Source organism: Entelurus aequoreus, linkage group LG25, assembly GCF_033978785.1.
Source record: "Entelurus aequoreus isolate RoL-2023_Sb linkage group LG25, RoL_Eaeq_v1.1, whole genome shotgun sequence".
Taxonomy (NCBI): domain Eukaryota; kingdom Metazoa; phylum Chordata; class Actinopteri; order Syngnathiformes; family Syngnathidae; genus Entelurus; species Entelurus aequoreus.
The window spans coordinates 18,906,470-18,929,806 of record NC_084755.1 but is presented as its reverse complement, the minus strand read 5'-3'; the positions used below and the strand labels follow the sequence as shown (position 1 = coordinate 18,929,806).

Below are 23,337 nucleotides of genomic sequence, written 5' to 3'. Positions count from 1 at the left end.
AGTTTTTTTACCATTTTCAAAACAATTCCCGCTTTTCCCGAAACTCCCAAATTTTGGGGAAATTCCCATTGAAATCAATGGGACATTCTTCAAAGTTCCACAACTCCCACATTTTTCATCTAATTCAAACGGTTCCAACTTCAAAATACTCAGCCTGTTTGGGAATTGTGTGCTCTACTTCAACAATTAAAATAAAATTCCAGGATTTTCCAGAATTCCTGGTTTTCAAAAGCCCTATTTGCACCCTTTTTTCTGGCGACTACTCCTTCCACATTTTTCAACCGTTCCACCGTCAAAACATTCCTCTTAATTAGGACAAAAAAAAACAAGTTGTTTTTTGGACTGGAAAAATTCCCGGTTTTCCCAAAATTCCAGGAATTCTGTAATACAATTTCTCAATTGAACATGTTACTGCTTCAACATTTCTCGACTGATTTGAAAAATTCCAACCCCGACCATTTCAACACATTCAGACCATTGAAGTTTTTTTTTTTTTACCATTTTCAAAACAATTCCCGCTTTTCCCGAAACTCCCAATTTTTGGGGAAATTCCCATTGAAATCAATGGGACATTTTTCAAAGTTTCACAACTCCCACATTTTTCATCTGATTCAAACGGTTCCAACTTCCAAATACTCAGCCTGTTTGTGAATTGTGTGCTCTACTTCAACAATTAAAATAAAATTCCAGGATTTTCCAGAATTCCTGATTTTCCAAAGTCCTATTTCCACCCTTTTTTCTGACGACTACTCCTTCCACATTATTCAACGCATTTCAACCGTCAAAACATTCCTCTTAATTAGGACAAAAAAACAAGTTGTTTTTTGGACTAGAAAAATTCCCAGTTTTCCCAAAATTCCAGGAATTCCATAATACCATTTCTCAATTGAACACGTTACTACTTCAAAATTTCTCGATCGATTTGAAAAATTCCAACACCAACCATTTCAACACATTCAGACCATTCAAGTTTTTTATTTTTAGTTTATTTTGTTTACCATTTTCAAAACAATTCCCGCTTTTCCCGAAACTCCCAATTTTTGGGGAAATTCCCATTGAAATCAATGGGACATTTTTCAAAGTTTCACAACTCCCACATTTTTCATCTGATTCAAACGGTTCCAACTTCAAAATACTCAGCCTGTTTGTGAATTGTGTGCTCTACTTCAACAATTCTTTAAAAAATTCCAGGATTTCAGTTCAACTTCAGCACTGGAGCATTCACACGCAATTCCTTCAGGAATTGTCTCATCTAGTTAACTACTGTATCATGCTTACTTTTTACTGATAATTGGAATTAAAAAATATGACCATTGATTAAGACCCACTTCTTTTCTTTGGATTTTAACACTACGTGAGTTGTGTGGTCTTCTGTCCTCTGTTGTCCTCTGTTTTTTGTTTTGTTTTATATATATATATATATATATATATATATATATATATATATATATATATATATATATATATATTTTTTTTTTTTTTTTATTTCGATTTACTGTTTTAATTGGTTTTACCCTTTAAAATCGTTTTTAATCATATTTATTTTTATATTGTTTTTATATTGTTTTTATATTTATTTATTTTTTGTTTTTATTCAGTCATTAGTGGAGCATAATATTGTTTTTAATATTGTTTTTAACATGCCTGTGCAGCACTTTGGAAACATTCTTGTTGTTTAAATGTGCTATATAAATAAAGTGGATTGGATTGGATTAATACTGATTTGTTATGTGCATAGTCTTTTTTATTTTTATTTTTATTTTATTTTATAAAACTTTATAATATGCAACATTTACATACAATCAAGAAATAATAATAATAATCAAAACAAGAACAGAAATAGTACAAAAACAGTACAAAACAGCGCCAGGGGGTTGTAAACTCAATAAAGTAACTAAAATAGAATGCAAAATATATATATATGTAACAAAATGTAAAGCCATAGGCTCACACAAGTTCCATATATAATCCAAATTTGGAACACAGCATGATTTAAAGTAGAGTTCTAATTCTTTTTTAAAGGCACAAAAAACAGGCAAACTTACTTTTATGAATATAAAACTAAGCCAATGGTGTAATGACTTTGCAAAGGTAAAAAATCCTTTAAAAATGTTTTAATGTGCACTATCATATTTTATATTGTTCTTCATTTTTGTCCTAAAAATATATTGTATTACGGCAGCTATTTGCTGTACGTCCACTTGACGCACAGGTTTACGTCACTACGTCACTACGTCACCGTCCCCCGCTCCTCCTCCCCCTCTCAGTCTAGCTGGGAAGAAAAAAAAAAACTTTTTTGTATCGTAGGAATCAACAGCCGCCATCTTGACGCGGCTCGGATTCGGGATTTCTGGGCTAGCATTAATTGTAAAAATACCGAGCGGGGCCACCCGGACACACCCCGGACGGCATTTTCTCGCCCTCAATCGAAGCCTGAGCTCACCCGGCGAGGATTAATGCAAACATGTGAGGGCTTCTCGGGGTTTTGTCGTGCCGTACATTTGATTTCCCTTTTAGCGAGCACCGCTTCTCGCCGTAGCTCCGCGTCGAGACGCTGGATTTCCTCGGACGACAGCGACGATAAAAATAATCCGCCTCATAGGAAATATTTGTCGATTTTTGCTCTTTTTATTTGAGCCGGTGGTGGATTTTAAGGAGGCTCGATTCGACGGCGAAAAAAAATGACTCCGCGCCGACGTGAAACCGGCGATCCCCGGAAAAATGGCTTCGCTTTCGCTTTGTGTGATAATTCGTAGTTGAGTCGGTATTTATTTTTCCCGGGACAAAATAATTTTGGATGCAGTTATTGAGGATAATTATGTGGGTGTTGGGTGTTGGATTATCATGGGGTGATCTTCCGTGGCGAAGCGTGGCGCTGTTGCCTTTCTTTTGAAATCCTTCTCTCCGGGCAGAGAAAAAATACTTCCACTGAGCCTTGAACGCACTGTCATACTAAAAGTAAGCTTTTTTTTAAATTATAATTTTTATTTTTAAAGCTTTGCATCCTAAAGTTTTTTTCTGCCACAACTATCAGAATGGCCGACAATCTGCTGGATGTTGGACCCCCCACTGCGAAGCGACCCAAACTGAACTCTCCTCTCTCAGCATCGGATGGTCCAGGTGAGTCCTGCCTCCTGACACTCCAACAAGCTCATGTGTGCACTTTTGATTTGTCAACACCCCTCTCATAATGTCATGCAGCCTCTGTACTTAGTCTTGTTTGTTGATGCATTGTTGCAATTCGTGCAGTGGGAAAGCGCTCTAGTTTTCCCTCCACTGGTCCCAAAGATACACTATATTGCTAGAAGTATTTGGCCACCTGCCTCACATTAGAACTTGAAGTGCCATCCCATTCCTAACCCGTAGGGTTCAATGTCATGTCGGTCCACCTTTTGCAGCACTTACAGCTTCAACCCTTCTGGAAAGGCTGTCCACAAGGTTGGGGAGTGTGTTTGTAGGAATTTTCCACCATTCTTCCAAAAGCGCATTGGTGAGGTCACACACTGATGTTAGTCGAGAAGGCCTGGCTCTCAGTCTCCATTCGAAATCATTCCAAAGGTGTTCTATCGGGTTCAGGTCAGGACTCTGTGCAGGCCAGTCAAGTTAATCTACACCAGACTCTGGACCTTGCTTTGCACTGGTGCACAGTCATGTTGGAAGAGGAAGCGGCCCGCTCCAAACTGTTCCCACAAGGTTGGGAGTAGGGCTGCAGCAACTAATCGATTATAAAGATAGTTGGTGATTAATTTAGTCATCGATTCGTTGGATCTATGCTATGTGCATGCGCAGAGGATCCTTTTTTTTTTTTTTTTTTTTGTAATAAACCTTAATTTTTAAACTGCAACATTTACAAACAGCTGAGAAACAATAATCAAAATAAGTATGGTGCCAGTATGCTGTTTTTTTTTTTCAATAAAATACTGGAAAGGATAGAAATGTAGTTTGTCTCTTTTATCCGACTATTAATCGAAGTAATAATCGACAGATTAATCGATTATCAAATTAGTTGTTAGTTGCAGCCCTAGTTGGGAGCATGGAATATTCCAAAATATTTCGGTATCCTGGAGCATTCAAAGTTCCTTTCACTGGAACTCCTGAAAAACAACCCCACGCCATAATTCCTCCTCCACCAAAGTTCTCACTCGGCACAATGCAGTCCGAAATGTACCGTTCTCCTGGCAACCTCCAAACCCAGACTCGTCCATCAGATTGCCAGATGGAAAAGCGTGATTCATCACTCCAGAGAATGCGTCTCCACTGCTCTAGAGTCCAGTGGCGACATGCTTTACACCACTGCATTCAACACTTTGCATTGGACTTGGTGATGTATGGCTTAGATGCAGCTGCTCGGCCATGGAAACCCATTCTATGAAGCTCTCTGCGTACTGTACGTGGGCAAATTGGAAGGTCACATGAAGTTTGGAGCTCTGTAACAACTGACTGTGCAGAAAGTCTTTGCACTATGCGCTTAAGCATCCGCTGACCCCTCTCTGTCAGTTTACGTGACCTACCACTTGGTGGCTGGGTTGCTGTTGTTCCCAAACTCTTCCATTTTCTTATAGTAAAGCAGAGGAATATTTAGGAGCGAGGAAATTTCACAACTGGATTTGTTGCACAGGTGGCATCCTATGACAGTTCCGCGCTGGAAATCACAAATGTTTGTAGAAACAGTCTCCATGCCTAAGTGCTTGATTTTATACACCTAGCAAGGTGATTAGGACACCTGATTCTGATCATTTGGATGGGTGGCCAAATACTTTTGGCAATATAGTGTACTTTCTGAAACATTTTGCATCAGTTTTTCCAGGCTTAATTTTCCTGCTGGGCGAAACAAGGTATAAGGTTCAAGTCAATGTACTTAATCACCCAAAAATAGAGCTAAAAACCCCTTTATTTATTAAATCACAATTATTGAAATTCAACGATTTTGGTGCATTTGCAAAAAGCTACAATTATGTACAAAGCAAAGTATAAACTGCTACCCAAGAATGTACAACAACTCTTCTCAACAAAAGAGGATAAATATAACCATAGAGGAAAATCTAATTAAAACATTTGTATGCTCGTACAACACTTAAAACCTTTAGTATATCAGAATGTGGAATTAAATTATGGAACGGATTAACCAAATAAATCTAACACAGCACCAATATGATTCAGTTTAAAGGCCTACTGAAACCCACTAGTACCGACCACGCAGTCTGATAGTTTATATATCAATGATGAAATCTTAACATTGCAACACATGCCAATACGGCCGGGTTAACTTATAAAGTGCAATTTTAAATTTCCCGCCACACTTCCGGTTAAAAATGTTTTATTATGCTGACATATGCGTGTGACGTCACGAGGGCAAGGGAAGTATTCGGAGCCCGTAGAAAAAGATCTGTTTTCATTTCATAATTCCACAGTATTCTGGACATCTGTGTTGGTAAATCTTTTGCAATTTGTTTAATGAACAATGGAGGCTGCAAAGAAGAACGTTGTAGGGGGGATCTGTGTATTAGCGGCTGGCTGTAGCAACACAACAAGGACTACTTACTTGGATAGCAGCGCCTAGCCGATGCTAGCCGCCCACCGCACGGATGATGGGTGAAGTCCTTCGTCGCGCCGTCGATCGCTGGAACGCAGGTGAGCACGGCTGTTGATGAGCAGATGAGGGCTGGCTGGCGTAGGTGGAGCGCTATTGTTTTTATCATAGCTCTGTGAGGTCCGGTTGCTAAGTTAGCCTTAGTGTCATTAGCAACAGAATTGCTAAGCTTTGCCAGGCTGAGAACTATTAACCGTGTAGTTACATGTACATGGTTTAATAGTATTGTTGATCTTCTGTCTATCCTTCCAGTCCGGGATTTATTTATTTTGTTTCTATCTGCATTTGAGACAGATGCTATCACGTTAGCTCATGCTAAAGAGCTTCGTCAATGTATTGTCGTGGAGATAAAAGTCACTGTGAATGTCCATTTCGCGTTCTTGACTCTCATTTTCAAGAGGATACAGTATCCGAAGTGGTTTAAAATACAAATCCGTGATCCACAATAGAAAAAGGAGAGAGTGTGGAATCCAATGAGCCAGCTTGTACCTAAGTTACGGTCAGAGCGAAAAAAGATATGTATTTCACTGCATTCTAGTCCGTCACTCTAACGTTCCTCATCCACAAATCTTTCATCCTCGATCAAATTAATGGGGTAATCGTCGCTTTGTCGCTCCGAATCTCTCTCGCTCCATTGTAAACAATGGGGAATTGTGAGGAATACTAGCTCCTGTGACGTCATGCTACTTCCGGTACAGGCAAGGCTTTTTTTTATCAGCGAGCAAAAGTTGCGAACTTTATCGTCAATTTTCTCTACTAAATCCTTTCAGCAAAAATATGGCAATATCGCGAAATGATCAAGTATGACACATAGAATGGATCTGCTATTCCCGTTTAAATAAAAAAAATTCATTTCAGTAGGCCTTTAAGAGACGGTTCAAACTACAAGTGTTCACAAAGTACACAGAACAAGAATTATGAACATCTTGAACCCTATTTTTTTCCTTTTTTTTTAAATTGAGATTATTTATGTATTCAATATTTGTGTGCTTACTAAGGTATATTATTTATGTATTACTTATTTGTTCACTGTTCTGTTACAGAAAACAAGGAAATTGGATAAAATTGCTATGGTATGAAAAGGGGTAGGATTAAATAAGCTCTACTTCTTCCTACTCCTTTTCGGACGTGCTGTAATGAAACTGGAATTGTGTGATGCATTACATTGTATCGTATGCCATATCGAAATAAATTGAAACTGAACTGAAAATATTTAAAATCAGATGAACTGAAGCCAACCCATGGTCTTGCAATGTTGAATAAATTGGGTCTAAATGCAAGGTTTTATGCTGCATATGCCCACCTTCCACTAGTAAGTATGCATTAACTGTATATTTTTAAATATATTTATGGCAAGTGCTATTGACAGTGTAACAATATTAACACGATATTTAAATTATTTCCTTATTCCCTTTTATTACATGCAATTGTTTGATCAAAACAAAGCCAATAGGACACTTTAACTAAATAAAAGCAAAAACTACTGTATACAACTCTATTTTAAACCCTTTGGGTTTTGCCTTCAAAGTCCTCCTGTGTCCAGGGAATGATTCCAAGCTTGTAAACATTACAAAAAATGATTTTGAGAAAACAAAGATATTGATCTGATTACTTTAGTATCAATCATATACTGACTAGGGTTGTCCTGATACCAATAATTTGGTACCTGTACCAAAATGTATTTCGATACGTTCTATACTTTTCTAAATAAAGGAGACCACAAAAAATAGCATTATTGGCTTTATTTGAACAAAACATCTTACGGTACATTAAACATATGTTTCTTATTGCAATTTTGTCCTTAAATAAAATAGTGAATATACGAGACAACTTTTCTTTTATTAGTAAGTAAGCAAACAAAGGCTCCTAATTTGTCTGCTGACATATGCAGTAACATATTGTGTCATTTCTATTCTATTATTTTGTCAAAATTATGAGGGACAAGCTGTAAAAATTGATTATTAATCTACTTGTTCATTTACTGTTAATATCTGGTTATTTTCTGTTTCAACATGTTCTATCTACACTTTGTTAAAATGTAATAATCACTTATTCTTCTGTTGTTTGGATACTTTACATTGGTTTTGGATGATACCACAAATTTGGTTATAGATCCGATACCAAGTAGTTACAGGATCATACAATGGTCATAATTTAAGTCCTCATGTGTCCGGGGACGTATTTCCTGAGTTTATAAACATAATATGACTTTTTTTTTAAAGGTGATGCCAAAAAAATATTGATGTAATCATAGTAGTATCGACTAGATACGGTCCTGTACTTGGTATCATTACAGTGGATGTCAGTTGTAGATCCACCCATGGCGTTTGTTTACATTTTGACGCCGGTGAGCTACGGTGTGTAGTGAAGCATGTTTAGCTATTCTTCATTCTGCAGGGATGATACTTGTAAGAAACGTACTTTATTTGTCACCATGGAGGCGAGGATTAGTGATTTAGAAGTAGCTAAAACATTGCAGACTACGGATGGATTTTAGCTGCAAGCTAACTCTTCCTGAGGGTGTTTTAGTGTTATAGCTTCACCTTTATTGTTAGTTTTTAGGCCAAAATGCGTCCATTCTCTCTTTTCTGTCTACACACTGTGTCTGCTTATAATTACTCCGTGACTGTGCGCTGCCGAACATGCTTCTCTACTCGTAAAACCAGCAATGTCACGATGTGACGACATGCCCTCTTAAAAAGGGGTGGGAGCGGGTGGACCGGTACTTTTTAGAGGTTGTATAGTACCGAATGTGATTCATTAGTATCGTGGCACTATACTAGTACCGGTATACCGTACAACCCTAATACTGACACTACTACTAATATCGACGCTACCAATTTATGGATGGATCCGGTCCTTTTACGTGTCATGTACTGACCATGACAATGCTGACACACCTACAGTTGCTTTTATATTATCCTCTAATTCAGGTGTACCCAAAGTGCGCCCGGGTGGCCAAATCTTTTTGTTTTCCAAATTCTATACATATTAGGTGTGTAATGATTGATTGATATGTTAATAGATCGATTTATAATCCTAAATTTCAAGTACAGTCGTGGTCAAAAGTTTACATACACTTGTAAAGAACATAATGTCATGGCTGTCTTGAGTTTCCAATAATTTCTACAACTCTTATTTTTTTGTGATAGAGTGATTGGAGCACATACTTGTTGGTCACAAAAAATATTCATGAAGTTTGGTTCTTTTATGAATTTATTATGGGTCTACTGAAAATGTGACCAAATCTGTTGGGTCAAAAGTATACATACAGCAATGTTAATATCTGGCTACATGTACCTTGGCAAGTTTCACTGCAATAAGGCGCTTTTGGTAGCCATCCACAAGCTTCTGGTTGAATTTTTGACCACTCCTCTTGACAAAATTGGTGCAGTTCAGCTAAATTTGTTGGTTTTCTGACCACATAACTTTCCTCCAGAAGTTCTTATCTTTGTCCATGTGATGTCAGATAAAACAACAATTGAGCTGTTTGACCACAATACCCAGCAATATGTTTGTAGGAGAAAAGGTGAGGCCTTTAATCCCAGGAACACCATTCCTACCGTCAAGCATGGTGGTGGTAGTATTATGCTCTGGGCCTGTTTTGCTGCCAATGGAACTGGTGCTTTACAGAGAGTAAATGGGACAATGACAAAAGGAGGATTACCTCCAAATTCTTCAGGACAACCTAAAATCATCAGCCCGGAGGTTGGGTCTTGGGCACAGTTGGGTGTTCCAACAGGACAATGACCCCAAACACATGTCAAAAGTGTTAAAGGAATGGCTAAATCAGGCTAGAATTAAGGTTTTAGAATGGCCTTCCAAAAGTCCTGACTTAAACCCCATTGAGAACATGTGGACAATGCTGAAGAAACAAGTCCGTGTCAGAAAACCAACACGTTTAGTTGAACTGCACCAATTTTGTCAAGAGGAGTGGTCAAAAATTCAACCAGAAGCTTGTGGATGGCTACCAAAACCGCCTTATTGCAGTGAAACTTGCCAAGGGACATGTAACCAAATATTAACATTGCTGTATGTATACTTTTGACCCAGCAGATTTGGTCACATTTTCAGTACACCCATAATAAATTCATAAAAGAACCAAACTTAATGAATGTTTTTTTGTGACCAACAAGTATGTGCTCCAATCACTCGATCACAAAAAAATAAGAGTTGTAGAAATTATTGGAAACTCAAGACAGCCATGACATTATGTTCTTTACAAGTGTATGTAAACTTTTGACCACGACTGTAAATCGATCTGTGCTCGGCAAGTTGGCCTTCCGGAAGATACGTATCAAATCAAGATCGTTTTAAAAGGGATTCGATCGATTTTATCAATACTAGCAAACTATCTATTGGATTTAAGAACGGCAGAATTTATATGAACCTAGGCACTTTTAATGATAAAGACGGCGGATACCTGCAGTGGATGAGAAAGGTCATCGCAAACGCCACAAGACAATACCATGAATTACAACACAAACACTCTCAGCTACAGCACGATTGCAAAAGCCACAACAAAGACAGACGACACAACACAATAATATAAAGCCGCAACACAACTTTAAACCACAAAAGATGCGACCAACACAAAAGAAGTGACAGCAGAGCAGGTTACAGCGACACACTGACTTCAGTAACACAACATCTGGCAGCCCAGGAAAAGTCATTTCATCAGCGAGGGGCCAACACCATCAACAGGGTTGCGGGGGCATACATGTTTCCGCACACCTGGGACGCTGTCCTTCAACAGCAACGCCAGGGTAGAGAACAGAATACAGATATGGCCTGGTCGGGGAACTTTATTTAGCAGGTAGATCTACTGTTAAAATTTTGTTTACTGTCGTATTATTGAAAATTACTTTGCACTTTATTCAAATAAGACGTGAATGCATTGGCTATCAATTATTTACTTGCTTGTTTGTCTACATAATTCATTTATAACTAATTTCCTTAGAAGAAATAACAGGAATTGCTCGCAATCTGACACGTGACTTCTTCCCGGAAGCTTAAAGGCCTACTGAAACCCACTACTACCGACCATGCAGTCTGATAGTTTATATATCAATGATGAAATCTTAACATTGCAACACATGCCAATAAGGCCGGGTTAGATTAGTAAAGTGCAATTTTAAATTTCCCGCAAAATATCCTGCTGAAAACGTCTCGGTATGAGGACGTTTGCGCGTGACGTCATGGATTGTAGCTGACATTTTGGGACACCATTGTGGCCAGCTATTAAGTCGTCTGTTTTCATCGCAAAATTCCACAGTATTCTGGACATCTGTGTTGGTGAATCTTTTGCAATTTGTTTAATGAACAATGAAGACAGCAAAGAAGAAAGCTGTAGGTGGGAAGCGGTGTATTAGCGGCGGCTGCAGCAACACAAACACGTAGAGAACTGGGACAACAGAGACTCTTACGAGGAGGACTTTGAGTTGGATACACGCTATCGTGAGTACGCAGCTGCGGCTTCCAAACATTTGATCGCTTGTCCGTACGTGCGTGCCGCTATGTGCATGTCATGTACGTGACTTTGGGGAAATATATGTACTGTATGAACTTTGCGGAGGTGAACGGTACTTTGGGCTGTGGGATTGAGTGTGTTGTGCGGGTGTTTGATTTGTATTGGCGGGTTATATGGACGGGAGCGGGGAGGTGTTTGTGATGCGGGGTTAATTTGTGGCATCAAATATAAGCCTGGTTGTGATGTGGCTAATAGAGTATATATATGTCTTGTGTTTATTTACTGTTTTAGTCATTCCCAGCTGAATATCAGGTCCCACCCGCCTCTCACAGCATCTTCCCTATCTGAATCGCTTCCACTGCCCTCTAATCCTTCACTCTCACTTTCCTCATCCATAAATCTTTCATCCTCGCTCAAATTAATGGGGTAACCGTCGCTTTCTCGATCCGAATCGCTCTCGCTGCTGGTGGCCATGATTGTAAACAATGTGCAGATGTGAGGAGCTCCACAACCTGTGACGTCACGCTACTTCCGGTACAGGCAAGGCTTTTTTATCAGCGACCAAAAGTTGCGAAATTTATCGTCGATGTTCTCTACTAAATCCTTTCAGCAAAAATATGGCAATATCGCGAAATGATCAAGTATGACACAGAATGGACCTGCTATCCCCGTTTAAATAAAGTTAAAGTACCAATGATTGTCACACACACACTAGGTGTGGTGAAATTTGTCCTCTGCATTTGACCCATCCCCTTGATCACCACCTGGGAGGTGAGGGGAGCAGTGGGCAGCAGCGGTGCCGAGCCCGGGAATCATTTTGGTGATTTAACCCCCAATTACAACCGTTGATGCTAAGTGCCCAGCAGGGAGGTATTGGGTCCTTTTTTATAGTCTTTGGTATGACTCGGCCGGAGGAACAGTGTAACTCAGCCTGTCGCCATCACATCTCCACCTCATCGCTGACACCACAGCCTGGGGGGGCAAGAGACTACAGACTCTGATTACATTGAACACATATTTATTAAAAAATAACCAAATAACAATATCTTAGAATAAATACAAATATTTAGCCTTTCAAAATAACATCCATTTGCTGATTGGCGATATATGATATATATCTTGATATTTTTTCCGCAAAGTAAAAACAAAACACTCCTAGTTATCTGAGATACTAAGTATGTCATTATTATGACTTAGTAAGTCAATATTTTGACTTAGTAATTTACTAAGTCAAAATAATTACTTAGTATGTCAAGTTAATGACTTACTGTAAGTAAGCGTTTAAAAAGAGTTAAAAGTGGGGCCATGTGCTGACGTATGCTCAACTCATGCTTAATTTATTACAGCATTTGGGAAGCCTGTAGTTGATTTTTATTATGTAAATGTTATATTTTTATCAACATGTGATAGCAGGGACCCTGCCATTCAAAACTAGGCTGCTACATTACTAATGATTAATGTAACTATAGCTGAAAAGATAGTACAATAGCAATAGGAGAGACTATTCATCCCTGAACACCATGGAGTTCACTTAGGCTTTATGATGCAGTTACATTATTATATCAAGTATCAGAGACAGCTTCAGGAAACTCTTCATTTAACATAATGTCGTTTTTTGCTGCTTCAACACAGAAAAAGGTAAAGTGAAATAACTTAGTTGTTACCTTTAGGTCAGTAATGCTTGTCTTTCTCTCAGACAGGGCTTTGCTGTCCGTTTCATGTGCGGCGCACACACACACATGTGCACGTGCGCACACACACCGCACAGTAAGCGAACGTTACGCTAAAAGTTTATTAGCCTTCACCTCAAGGACTGCGAGCGAGCTGGGCTGCCGCTTATGTTTCTAGAACGTCAACAGGCTCATAGTGATGTTACTAGTAGTTGAGTTGTAGAGGACTGGGAGGTGTTTATTATCATTTGGGGAGAGTCCGCTGCCTTATGCTTCCCTGCAAAACACCTATCTGCTCACCCCACCGTCTCTCCTCTCTGCCTGCCTGTGCCGTGAGCACTGACTCCATGCGCTCTGAATACGCACAGCTGATTGGCTGTTACCGCTCTGCGTGTAATCAATCAGATGGTTCTGTGGGTGGGACAATGCTGGGGGACAGCAGCACAGCAGAGAGACATACTGACAGGGGAGGTAGAACGAAGCGGAGCAGCTTGTTAAGACGTTAGTTTAGGCGGTGGCTCTTTGTTGTTAAGGCGGCCTCCTTAACAACAAAGCGCTGCGGGAAACCCTGAAATCCGTAATTGATAAACTCACGGTGTGTTGACGCGAGAGCTGGGAATATTTAGGTACCTCATGGTTAGGTTACGCTTTAAGGGCTATGATGCAATTTTAAAATCGATTATTTATACATCTTTAAATATTACATTGTATATATACTGTATATTATATTATGTGGTATTGGTATCATACGGTGGCCTAGTGGTTAGCATGTAGGCCACACAGTCAGGGGATCAGGGTTCGAATATCCGTTTGGACATCCGTGTGGAGTTTGCTTACTCTCGTGCAAGGGTGTTCTCCGGTTTTAATATGTATGTGTGTGCATATGTGTGTGTGCATACCCCGCTTTCCGCCCGAGTACAGCGGGGATAGGCTCCAGCACCCCCCGCTATCCCGAGAGGGACAAGCGGTAGCAAATGGATGGATGTATATATACAGTATATAGTTGGACTTTCTTTTTTTGAAAGCCGCCATAGTCCTCTTATTTTTGCACATTTTGTAGGTGGCTGTCCGTGCGTGTATATCTGCAATATATATATAAAAATCACGTCCACATCGCAGACATGCTGACTACGCTCCAGACAATGGCCTGCGTTTTGTTTATATCTGGTTTCGGTAGCACGATTTTCGGTGGTCAAGTTTTCAATACATCACTTGTCAATAGTGGGCAAATAATAGGCTATATATATAAACTCATAATGTTATGACCAGCTAATAATAATGTTTTATGTTCGTGTGGTTTGGATTTGATGTCTGTTCTGCCCATGTTTGCAAACACACTGTCTGTGCCTGAAAGGTGATTAGCGGAGAATGAGGAAGCGTTGATGTGTGTCCGGCGGGGAAGCGAAGACCCAAAGAGACCAAAGTGTTTTAATGGGGGGGTAAAACCTGTTGGAATTGTGCCGTTGTTTGTTATTATAGGATTGGTGCTACAATATATTATTACTTTAATTTGTTTTCAAGTGGTGGTAAAAAAAAATGCAGTGGTGGCATGCCACATTCAATTACATTAAGGGGAAACCCTGTATATATATATATATATATATATATATATATATATATATATATATATATATATATATATATATATATATATATATATATATATATATATATATATATATGCATATGTACAGTCTTGCTCAAAAGTTTACATACACTTGTAAAGAACATAATGACATGGCTGTCTTGAGTTTCCAATAATTTCTGCAACTCTTATTTTTTTATAATAGCATGATTGGAGCACATACTTGTTTGTCATAAAAAACATTCATTAAGTTTGGTTCTTTTATGAGTTTATTATGGGTCTACTGAAAATGGGACCAAATCTGCTGGGGCAAAAGTACACATACAGCAATGTTAATATTTGGTTACATGTCCCTTGGCAAGTGTCACTGCAATCAGGCGCTTTTGGTAGCCATCCACAAGCTTCTGGCAAGCTTCTGGTTGAATTTTTGACCACTCCTCTTGACGAAATTGGTGCAGTTCAGCTAAATGTGTTGGTTTTCTGACATGGACTTGTTTTTTCAGCATTGTCCACATGTTCTCAATGGGGTTTAAGTCAGGACTTTGGGAAGGCCATTCTAAAACCATTCCTTTACCACTTTTGACGTGTGTTTGGGGTCATTGTCCTTTTGTAACACTCGGCCGACTGCGCCCTAGACCCAACCTCCGGGCTGATGATTTTAGGTTGTCCTGAAGAATTTGGAGGTAATCGTCCTTTTTCATTGTCCCATTTACTCTCTGTAAAGCACCACTTCCATTGGCAGCAAAACAGGCCCAGAGCATAATACTACCACCACCATGCTTGACGGTAGGTATGGTGTTCCTGGGATTAAAGGCCTCACCTTTTGTCCTCCAAACATTGCTGGGTATTGTGGCCAAACAGCTCAATTTTGGTTTCATCTGACCACATAACTTTCCTCCAGAAGGTCTCATCTTTGTCCATGTGATCAGCAGCCAACTTTAGACGAGCCTTAAGGTGTCGCTTCTGGAGCAAGGGCTTCATTCTTTCATGGTAGCCTTTCAGTCCATGGCGATGCAAAACACGCTTGACTGTGGACACTGAGCAGACCTGCTTTTTGGTGGTTCTCGGTTGACTCTTGATCATCCTGACCAATTTTCTCTCAGCAGCAGGTAATAGCTTGCATTTTCTTCCTGATCGTGGCAGGGAAAAAACTGTGCCATGCACTTTATACTTACGAAAAATTGTCTGCACAGTTGCTCTTGGGACCTTAAGCTGCTTTGAAATGGCTCCAAGTGACTTTCCTGACTTATTCAAGTCAATGATTCGTTTTTTCAGATCTGTGCTGAGTTCCATTGTCGCGTTTGTAACCAAGTCTAAAGACTGCATCGCATGAGCCCTATTTAAATGGGCTCAGAGAAGTCAACAGGTGTCATCAATCGTAATCACTCACATGAGGTTAAGAGGCCATACCATGAAGCTAATTTGATTTTAATACTTTTCTACATCACCAAAATTGATGGCTGTATGTTTACTTTTGACCCAGCAGATTTGGTCACATTTTCAGTAGACCCATAATAAATTCATAAAAGAACCAAACTTCATGAATGTTTTTTGTGACCAACAAGTATGTGCTCCAATCACTCTATCACAAAAAAAAAAGTTGTAGAAATGATTGGAAACTCAAGACAGCCATGACAATGTTCTTTACAAGTGTATGTAAACTTTTGACCGTGCGTGTGTGTGTGTTAATGTGTATGTACATGTGTACATAATGGGCTGTCAAGTGATTATTTTTCTTTATCAGATTAATCATGCTTATAAATTGTGATTAATCATAATTAATCCCAGATTATTACACCCTTGCTTGATTACAATTTGCTTAACATAATACCCCATAATATACATATAACATAATATAGCAAACAAGGTACAGACAGTGAACATACCCATAAACAACTTAGTGCACCATTTACATCTGCATTTACTTTTCCTTTAACCAGTTGTTTAAACAAACAAGCCTTTTTAAGTTTTTAGATGATAGTGTTGATCTCTTTTTTGGTACAATGCTAGTAGAAGTGGTGATATGAATGACATCTTCTTACAGAACTTTGTCTTTGCTGATGTTAAGTATCTTACATGTGCTGGCTGTCCATTTTGCAAAGTCATTATTTAACTTATCCTTGCTACTTTTGTTGACAACATTGATTGACGCAGGTAAACTCCATCGGCATTGAAGTTCTTTGTCTTTCTTCGCTTGATCAAGTTAGTGTCGATGTAGCATTCATGCTAGCGACATCCTCATGTATGTGCTTTGCTTTAAGATGTTATTTTAAACTCGTGCAATGATGAGAAAGTTTGTTGCTGCGATGCAAACAAATTACCACAAGTTTTATCTGAAGTTCCATCGGAGTGTGTTTTGAAGTGAAATTGGCTGCCTTTCATCGATCATCTTTGCACCGTGTAAAAATAGGTGCCGACTTTTAAACAGACAATTTAATAATTTTGAGCAAAGCGATTCTTAACTTTCACTTTTGCTTAGATTGTATGGATGGTATGAAGGAACATTTTTGTGGTTTTGAAACCATTGCTTTTTGATACCGGAGTATTCTCCAAAGGTGGACCTACTAGGCAAAACCAACTTGTCTTACCTATTGGTACCTGTTTTTGTGTGTTACTATAGGGATCTGCATAAGTCCTGAAATTTGAAATCAAACCACGGTGGCATTGTGGAGATATTTGTAAAACAATCTTGCTTTCCTTCATACTTTCTCCCAACCAGCAGTTTAGAATTTGCCCAATTTGTGAAATTTTTCCCAGTTTGTCCATACATGGTAGAAATTTACCCCAAGATCTTTGCACCATTGTAGTTCGACTCTGTAGTGCACATGCATCCTCCGCTGTTGCCACTTCTAATACAAAGTATGGCTGGGCGATATATTGAGTTTGTAACATATATCGATATATTTTTAAACAAGATATGAATTAAGAAAATATCGTAATACCGATATTTATTTCACGTCAAAATTACCAAACGCCGCTTATTTGTTGTGTTCCTTGATTCTCCCCCGCAACACTCCATGGGCTACTAAACCCCTCCCCTTCCTCTAAGCGGGCAATTTATATATTAAAAAACTATTGGAAGATGGCAAAGGGATTCTCTTCCTTCACATTTTTTTAGCGATGTAGACAACGTCCAGGAAACCCACAATGCGTCTACTTGGCCACATTTTGAAAAATATATGCATCTGGATAAAACAATGTCCAAAACAGTCATTTGAGTTATTTACCATGTGAGTCCAAATCAAAACTGCTCTCGACACGGAATAGACATTTAAGAACACACATGATTGTGGCAAACATGTGATGACTTTTGCTACATTATAGCCCAGGGGTGGGCAATTAATTTTTACCGGGGGCCGCATGAGCAACCCGAGCACTGCTGGAGGGCCACATCGACAATATTTCAATTAAATTTTGCTCAATATTATTTTTTATATATACCGTAAGATAAATAATAATAATAATAATAATAATGAATAATAATAGTAGTACTTCAACATAGTGTGTGTAACAGCATTCCATGACTAATATAAATAAATTAACATTAATAATAAATGACAGTAAAATAAGCACACGTATGACTGAGGAGTCATAGTGTAACTTTGTGTGGTGTTTGAGTTGTCCGACTTTTTGTGTGGCCATAAACGCACCAGTGGTTTAGTGCTATGCGTGTTGGTGACAGATGACAAGTTGGTTTTGGCCTGGTTTGTACGGCAAAAAATGACTAGTTTTTCGAGATAGAATTGTTTTACTCATGTTTTTGGTGTGGTTATGTCCGAATATAAACAGTTTTGCTCAATAAAGTGATCGATATAATTCCTGTCCTCGAAGCATCTCGATAGACGTTACAATAATTGAACGGTGTTCAATTGAACGGTGTTGACGAACACCGTTAGGGCCGCTTGTTGTCACTGTCACTCAAAGTTGCATTGCAAAATTACATAGAATAAATATGTTTATTTTGTTTAGAATTCAGATGGGATTTGATTTGGAGCGCGGCATATATTTTCTGCGCGCAGCGGATGCTTGAGCAGTGCGCAATTGCGCAGGCACGCACCATAGAGGGAACGTTGCTTTGCAGTCCATGTCTTGTTGGAAACACGTCATTCGTCATCAACTTTTCTCTTTTTAGCGTCTCGGGTGTAAACCGTGCATCACTTGTCGCTGCATGTGCACCTTCACTCACAGGTTACACACGGACACACGGCCATAAATAATACTTTTCAAAATAAAAGCAGCACAGTTGTATTGCGCGCACGACATAGATGTTTTTTCAACTTTATTTTGTAATTTGTGATTGCAGCTGTTGACATTCACTCACAATCACGCACATGCATACGTCCACACGGAAGTAATACAAATAACGATTTTCAAAACAAAAGCAGCACTGTTGTATTGCACACTCGACATAGATACTTTTTAAAATTTATTTTGTAATTTATAATTGGCCTCACGCGGGCCGGAGAGGGACGCAGAATGCCCAGGTCTGGTAAAGCCTGTCTAAATGCTAACTTTGATTTTCACTGGTGTTTTACAACAAGACAGTAGCTGACATTTTGTTCATTATTTCTACTGTTTATATTTTGACATTGAATACTTGAATAATTTGAAAACAAACCACAAGGTCATAGTCGCACAATTAAGTCAAGTCACTTACTTGGCGCTGACCAGAATTATACATGTGCGACAGTGCATTACATCGTCGACTGGGAATTAAAAAGTGCCTGCCTGCAAATTAAATTTTTATCTGAGTTTGATGCATATTGTATTATTTGCACAGCTAAGTTATTTATTTTATGTAGGAAGAATATATAGAGTTTAAGTAAAAATATATCGAGATATACTTTTTCGTCGATATCGCCCAGCCCTAATACAAAGTAGCGTATAATTCATTGGGCGGTATAGCTCGGTTGGTAGAGTGGCCGTGCCATCAACCTGAGGGTTGCAGGTTCGATTCCCGCTTCCGCCATCCTAGTGACTTCCGTTGTGTCCTTGGGCAAGACACTTTACCCACCTGCTCTCAGTGCCACCCACACTGGTTTAAATGTAACTTAGATATTGGGTTTTCACTATGTAAAGCGCTTTGAGTCACTAGAGAAAAGCGCTATATAAATATAATTCACTTCACTTCACTTCATTCTGTCAATAGACTGAATATGGATGCGTCTAAAACTCCAACAAGGCTGACGGGGAGAAGACGCAGTAATATATCTCAAGGTAAAATATTAGGGATGTAACTTTTACTTTCTGAGAAGCAGTATATTTCTATTAGTCTGTAGTATGCTGTTTCACAGAAAAGTTTACTCAGTTTAACCTTTAATAATGTAAATACCTCACAAACTGATGTTTGGTTCGCTGGCTTCAAATATCTTTTCGGGATGGCGACTTCTCTAGGGTGTACGCTGCCTTCCGCCCGAGTGCAGCTGGACAGGCTCCAGCTAGCCCCCCCAGTGGTATCGAGAGAAACAAGCGGTGGAAAAATGGATGAATGGATTGAAGATTTATCAAGTAGTTTTTCAGTTTTGTCATATTTCCCTGTGGTGAACTTGTTTTTTTTGGTGATACGTCTGTGCAATGCGACGTGAAGGGCTGGCTCGAGACGAAATTGGCATGCATTGCCTTGCATAACGCAGATTTTCTTACCCTGCGCCAAAGATGTTATGTTTTCTCCAGGGTTTGTTTGTCTCTTTGCTAGTAACCTAACTCAAATAGTTATCAGGGTTTCCCCTTTATATAATTGAATGTGGCACGCCGCCACATTTTCATTACCGCCGCACATTGAAAATAAGGTTGTTTTTTTTACTTGAAAACAATTTAAAGTAAAATATATATATATCATGTTTTTAACTTTTATTAATATTCTTATGATATCAAACGGTGGATTTCCAACAGATTTTACCTCCTGTGCAAACACGTTCGTGTCCGTGAGTCTGCGCTTCCCCAAACACACAACACTTCCTCATTTTCCGCCAATCACCTTTCAGGCATGGATGTTTTTTTGCAAACATGGGAAAAACTGACATCAAATTCAAACCACACAAACTTAAAACATTATCAGCTTAGTCGTTACAGTATGAATTGATATATATACTGTAGTAGGACTGGGCGATATGGCCTTTTATAAATATCTCGATATTTTTAGGCCATGTCACGATACACGATATATATCTCGATATTTTGTCTTAGCCTTGAATGAACACTTGATGCATATAATCACAGCAGTATGAAGATTCTATGTGTCTACATTAAAACATTCTTGTTCATACTGCATTAATATATGCTCATTTTAAAGGCCTACTGAAAGCCACTACTACCGACCACGCAGTCTGATAGTTTATATATCAATGATGAAATCTTAACATTGCAACACATGTCAATACGGCCGGGTTAACTTATAAAGTGCAATTTTAAATTTCCCGGGAAGCTTCCGCTTGAAAACGTCTATGTATGATGACGTATGCGCGTGACGTCACGACGGCAACGGAAGTAATCGGACCCAATGTGTCACCATACAAACTGCTCTGTTTTCATCGAAAAATTCCACAGTATTCTGGACATCTGTTGGTGAATCTTTTGCAATTTGTTTAATGGACAATGGAGACTGCAAAGAAGAAAGTTGTAGGTGCGATCGGTGTATTAGCGGCGGACTACAGCAACACCAACACCAGGAGGTTGTGTTGTGTTTGAGCTGGATAGCAGACGCGCTACCGTGAGTACAGCTTTGGCTTCCAAACATTTGATCGCTTGCCCGTACGTGCGTGTCGCTATGTGCATGTCACGTACGTAACTTTTGGGAAATATATGTTTCTTGCCGACTCTGATGGCGGCCGAGGTGTCGTCGAAAGCTACAACGCCCGCCGCCGCTCCGTAGCTAAATTAGCTTCAATTGTTAAGCTTCGCCAAGCTGGAAATTATTAACCGTGTATTTACATGTTCATGGTTTAATAGTATTGTTGATCTTCTGTCTATCCTTCCAGTCAGGGTTTTTTAAAATTTTGTTTCTATCTGCATTTGAGCCTGATGCTATCACGTTAGCTCCGTAGCTAAAGAGCTTCACCGATGTATTGTCGTGGAGATAAAAGTCACTGTGAATGTCCATTTCGCGTTCTCGACTCTCATTTTCAAGAGGATATAGTATCCGAGGTGGTTTAAAATACAAATCCGTGATCCACAATAGAAAAAGGAGAGAGTGTGGAATCCAATGAGCCAGCTTGTACCTAAGTTACGGTCAGCGCGAAAAAAGATACACCCTGCACTACACTTTAGTCCTTCACTCTAACGTTCCTCATCCACGAATCTTTCATCCTCGCTCAAATTAATGGGGTAATCGTCGCTTTCTCGGTCCGAATCTCTCTCGCTCCATTGTAAACAATGGGGAATTGTGAGGAATCCTTCCTACTGTGACGTCATGGTACTTCCGGTATAGGCAAGGCTTTTATTTATCAGCGACCAAAAGTTGCGAACTTTATCGTCGTTGTTCCATACTAAATCCTTTCAGCAAAAATATGGCAATATCGCGACATGATCAAGTATGATACATAGAATGGATCTGCTATCCCCGTTTAAATAAAAAAAATTAATTTCAGTAGGCCTTTAAACTTTCATGCAGAGAGGGAAATCACAACTAAGTCAATTGACCAAAACTGTATTTATTAAACAGTTATTAAGCAGTGGCACAAACATGTAATTTCCAAAACAGAAAGTGCAAGATTGTCAGAGACATTTTAAAACAAGCTATTTGTGCACTTTTGTGCATGTCACTAAGCTGACATATCAAAACAACACTAAATTAAAGTGCACTTTTTGTACAGAACGCCACTACAATAGTTTAAAACAAATAAAGTGCACTTTTGTGCATGATGTCACACAAGATATTTCAATAAGTGTCCAAAAAAAATGAGCTGCATAATAGGAAATCAAATAGTGTATGTCCTTCGCTATGTGGTAGGTTCCTGCGGACGTTATCTCCTTCTGTTGTTGACTATTATTTTCATACGGTGTTGATGTGGAAATGGTTACTTGGTCATTTTATTGGTGTGGCACCGGCCGGAGATGTTGACATGCGGAGTTTCAAGCACTCTTCATTTTTTAGTGGGTGACTTTTCAAATGATGCTACAAATTAGCAGTGCAGCTACTTTTTGTAGCAGCGCTTTTGCTGCATACTTGACATTACGGTTGTCTGTTTGACATCTTCCCACTTGAAGCCGAACCACCGCCAGACGATGGACCCCCTGCTGTATTTCTTGGGAAATAATAATCCCTTCATTTGTTACCAGGTTCGCACCTTCTCTCTCTCATATTACCACTCGCATCGGTCCGCTAGCATCACAGCTAATGTTACCCATGCCGCTACCTGTCTGCTCCGCGAGGGCGTATGATGCAACAGTATGTGACGTATGTAAGAAGGTGCGCTTGTTTTATGTCTCTGTGAGAAGGAGAGACAAGAAAGAGTGATAAAAGCCTGTAGTGTAATGCCCGCAGCTAAAAGCAACTGCGTGAGAACATATACTCGAATATCACGATAGTCATTTTCTATATCGCACAGAGACAAACCCGCGATATATCGAGTATATTCGATATATCGCCCAGCCCTATACTGTAGCCTATTATTTGCGCACTATTGACAAGTGATGTACCGAAAACTTGACCAGCGGAAAAAGACTTTGATTACCGAAAACCGTGCTGCCGAAACCGGATGTAAACAAAACGCACGCCATTGTCTGGAGTGTTGTCAGCATGTCTGCAATGTGGACATAATTTTAATATATTGCAGATATACCCTACAAAATGTGCAAATAATAAGAGGACAGCTCGCCTCTTTCGTCTGGGACATCAAGGGACAGAAGTAAAGAGTCTCTAAACACGTCTACGGTCTATTTTAGCATCAGAAGAAGGTGCTAGATTTGTTGCTAGTTGTTTTTATTTAAGTAATTAAAAGTCTCTAAACACTTGAAAAAATCTCAACCAAGGACTCTGTACAAAAAGTAGCAACAATTGAAAATATGGCAAAACGATGAAAAT

At 39.2% G+C, this 23,337-nt stretch overlaps 1 protein-coding gene across 2 annotated transcripts in view; it reads left to right on the top strand.

The window, feature by feature from the left end:
* The first annotated feature begins 2,070 nt into the window (after positions 1-2,070).
* Positions 2,071-23,337, top strand: part of crebbpb (CREB binding protein b) — a 77,529-nt gene continuing 56,262 nt past the window's right edge. For both annotated transcript variants that reach the window (XM_062036760.1, XM_062036759.1), the window contains exons 1-2: positions 2,071-2,958; positions 3,035-3,120. In XM_062036760.1, coding sequence (XP_061892744.1) covers positions 3,036-3,120 — 85 coding nt within the window. In that variant the 5' untranslated portion in view covers positions 2,071-2,958; position 3,035. The remainder of the gene's footprint in view (positions 2,959-3,034; positions 3,121-23,337) is intronic.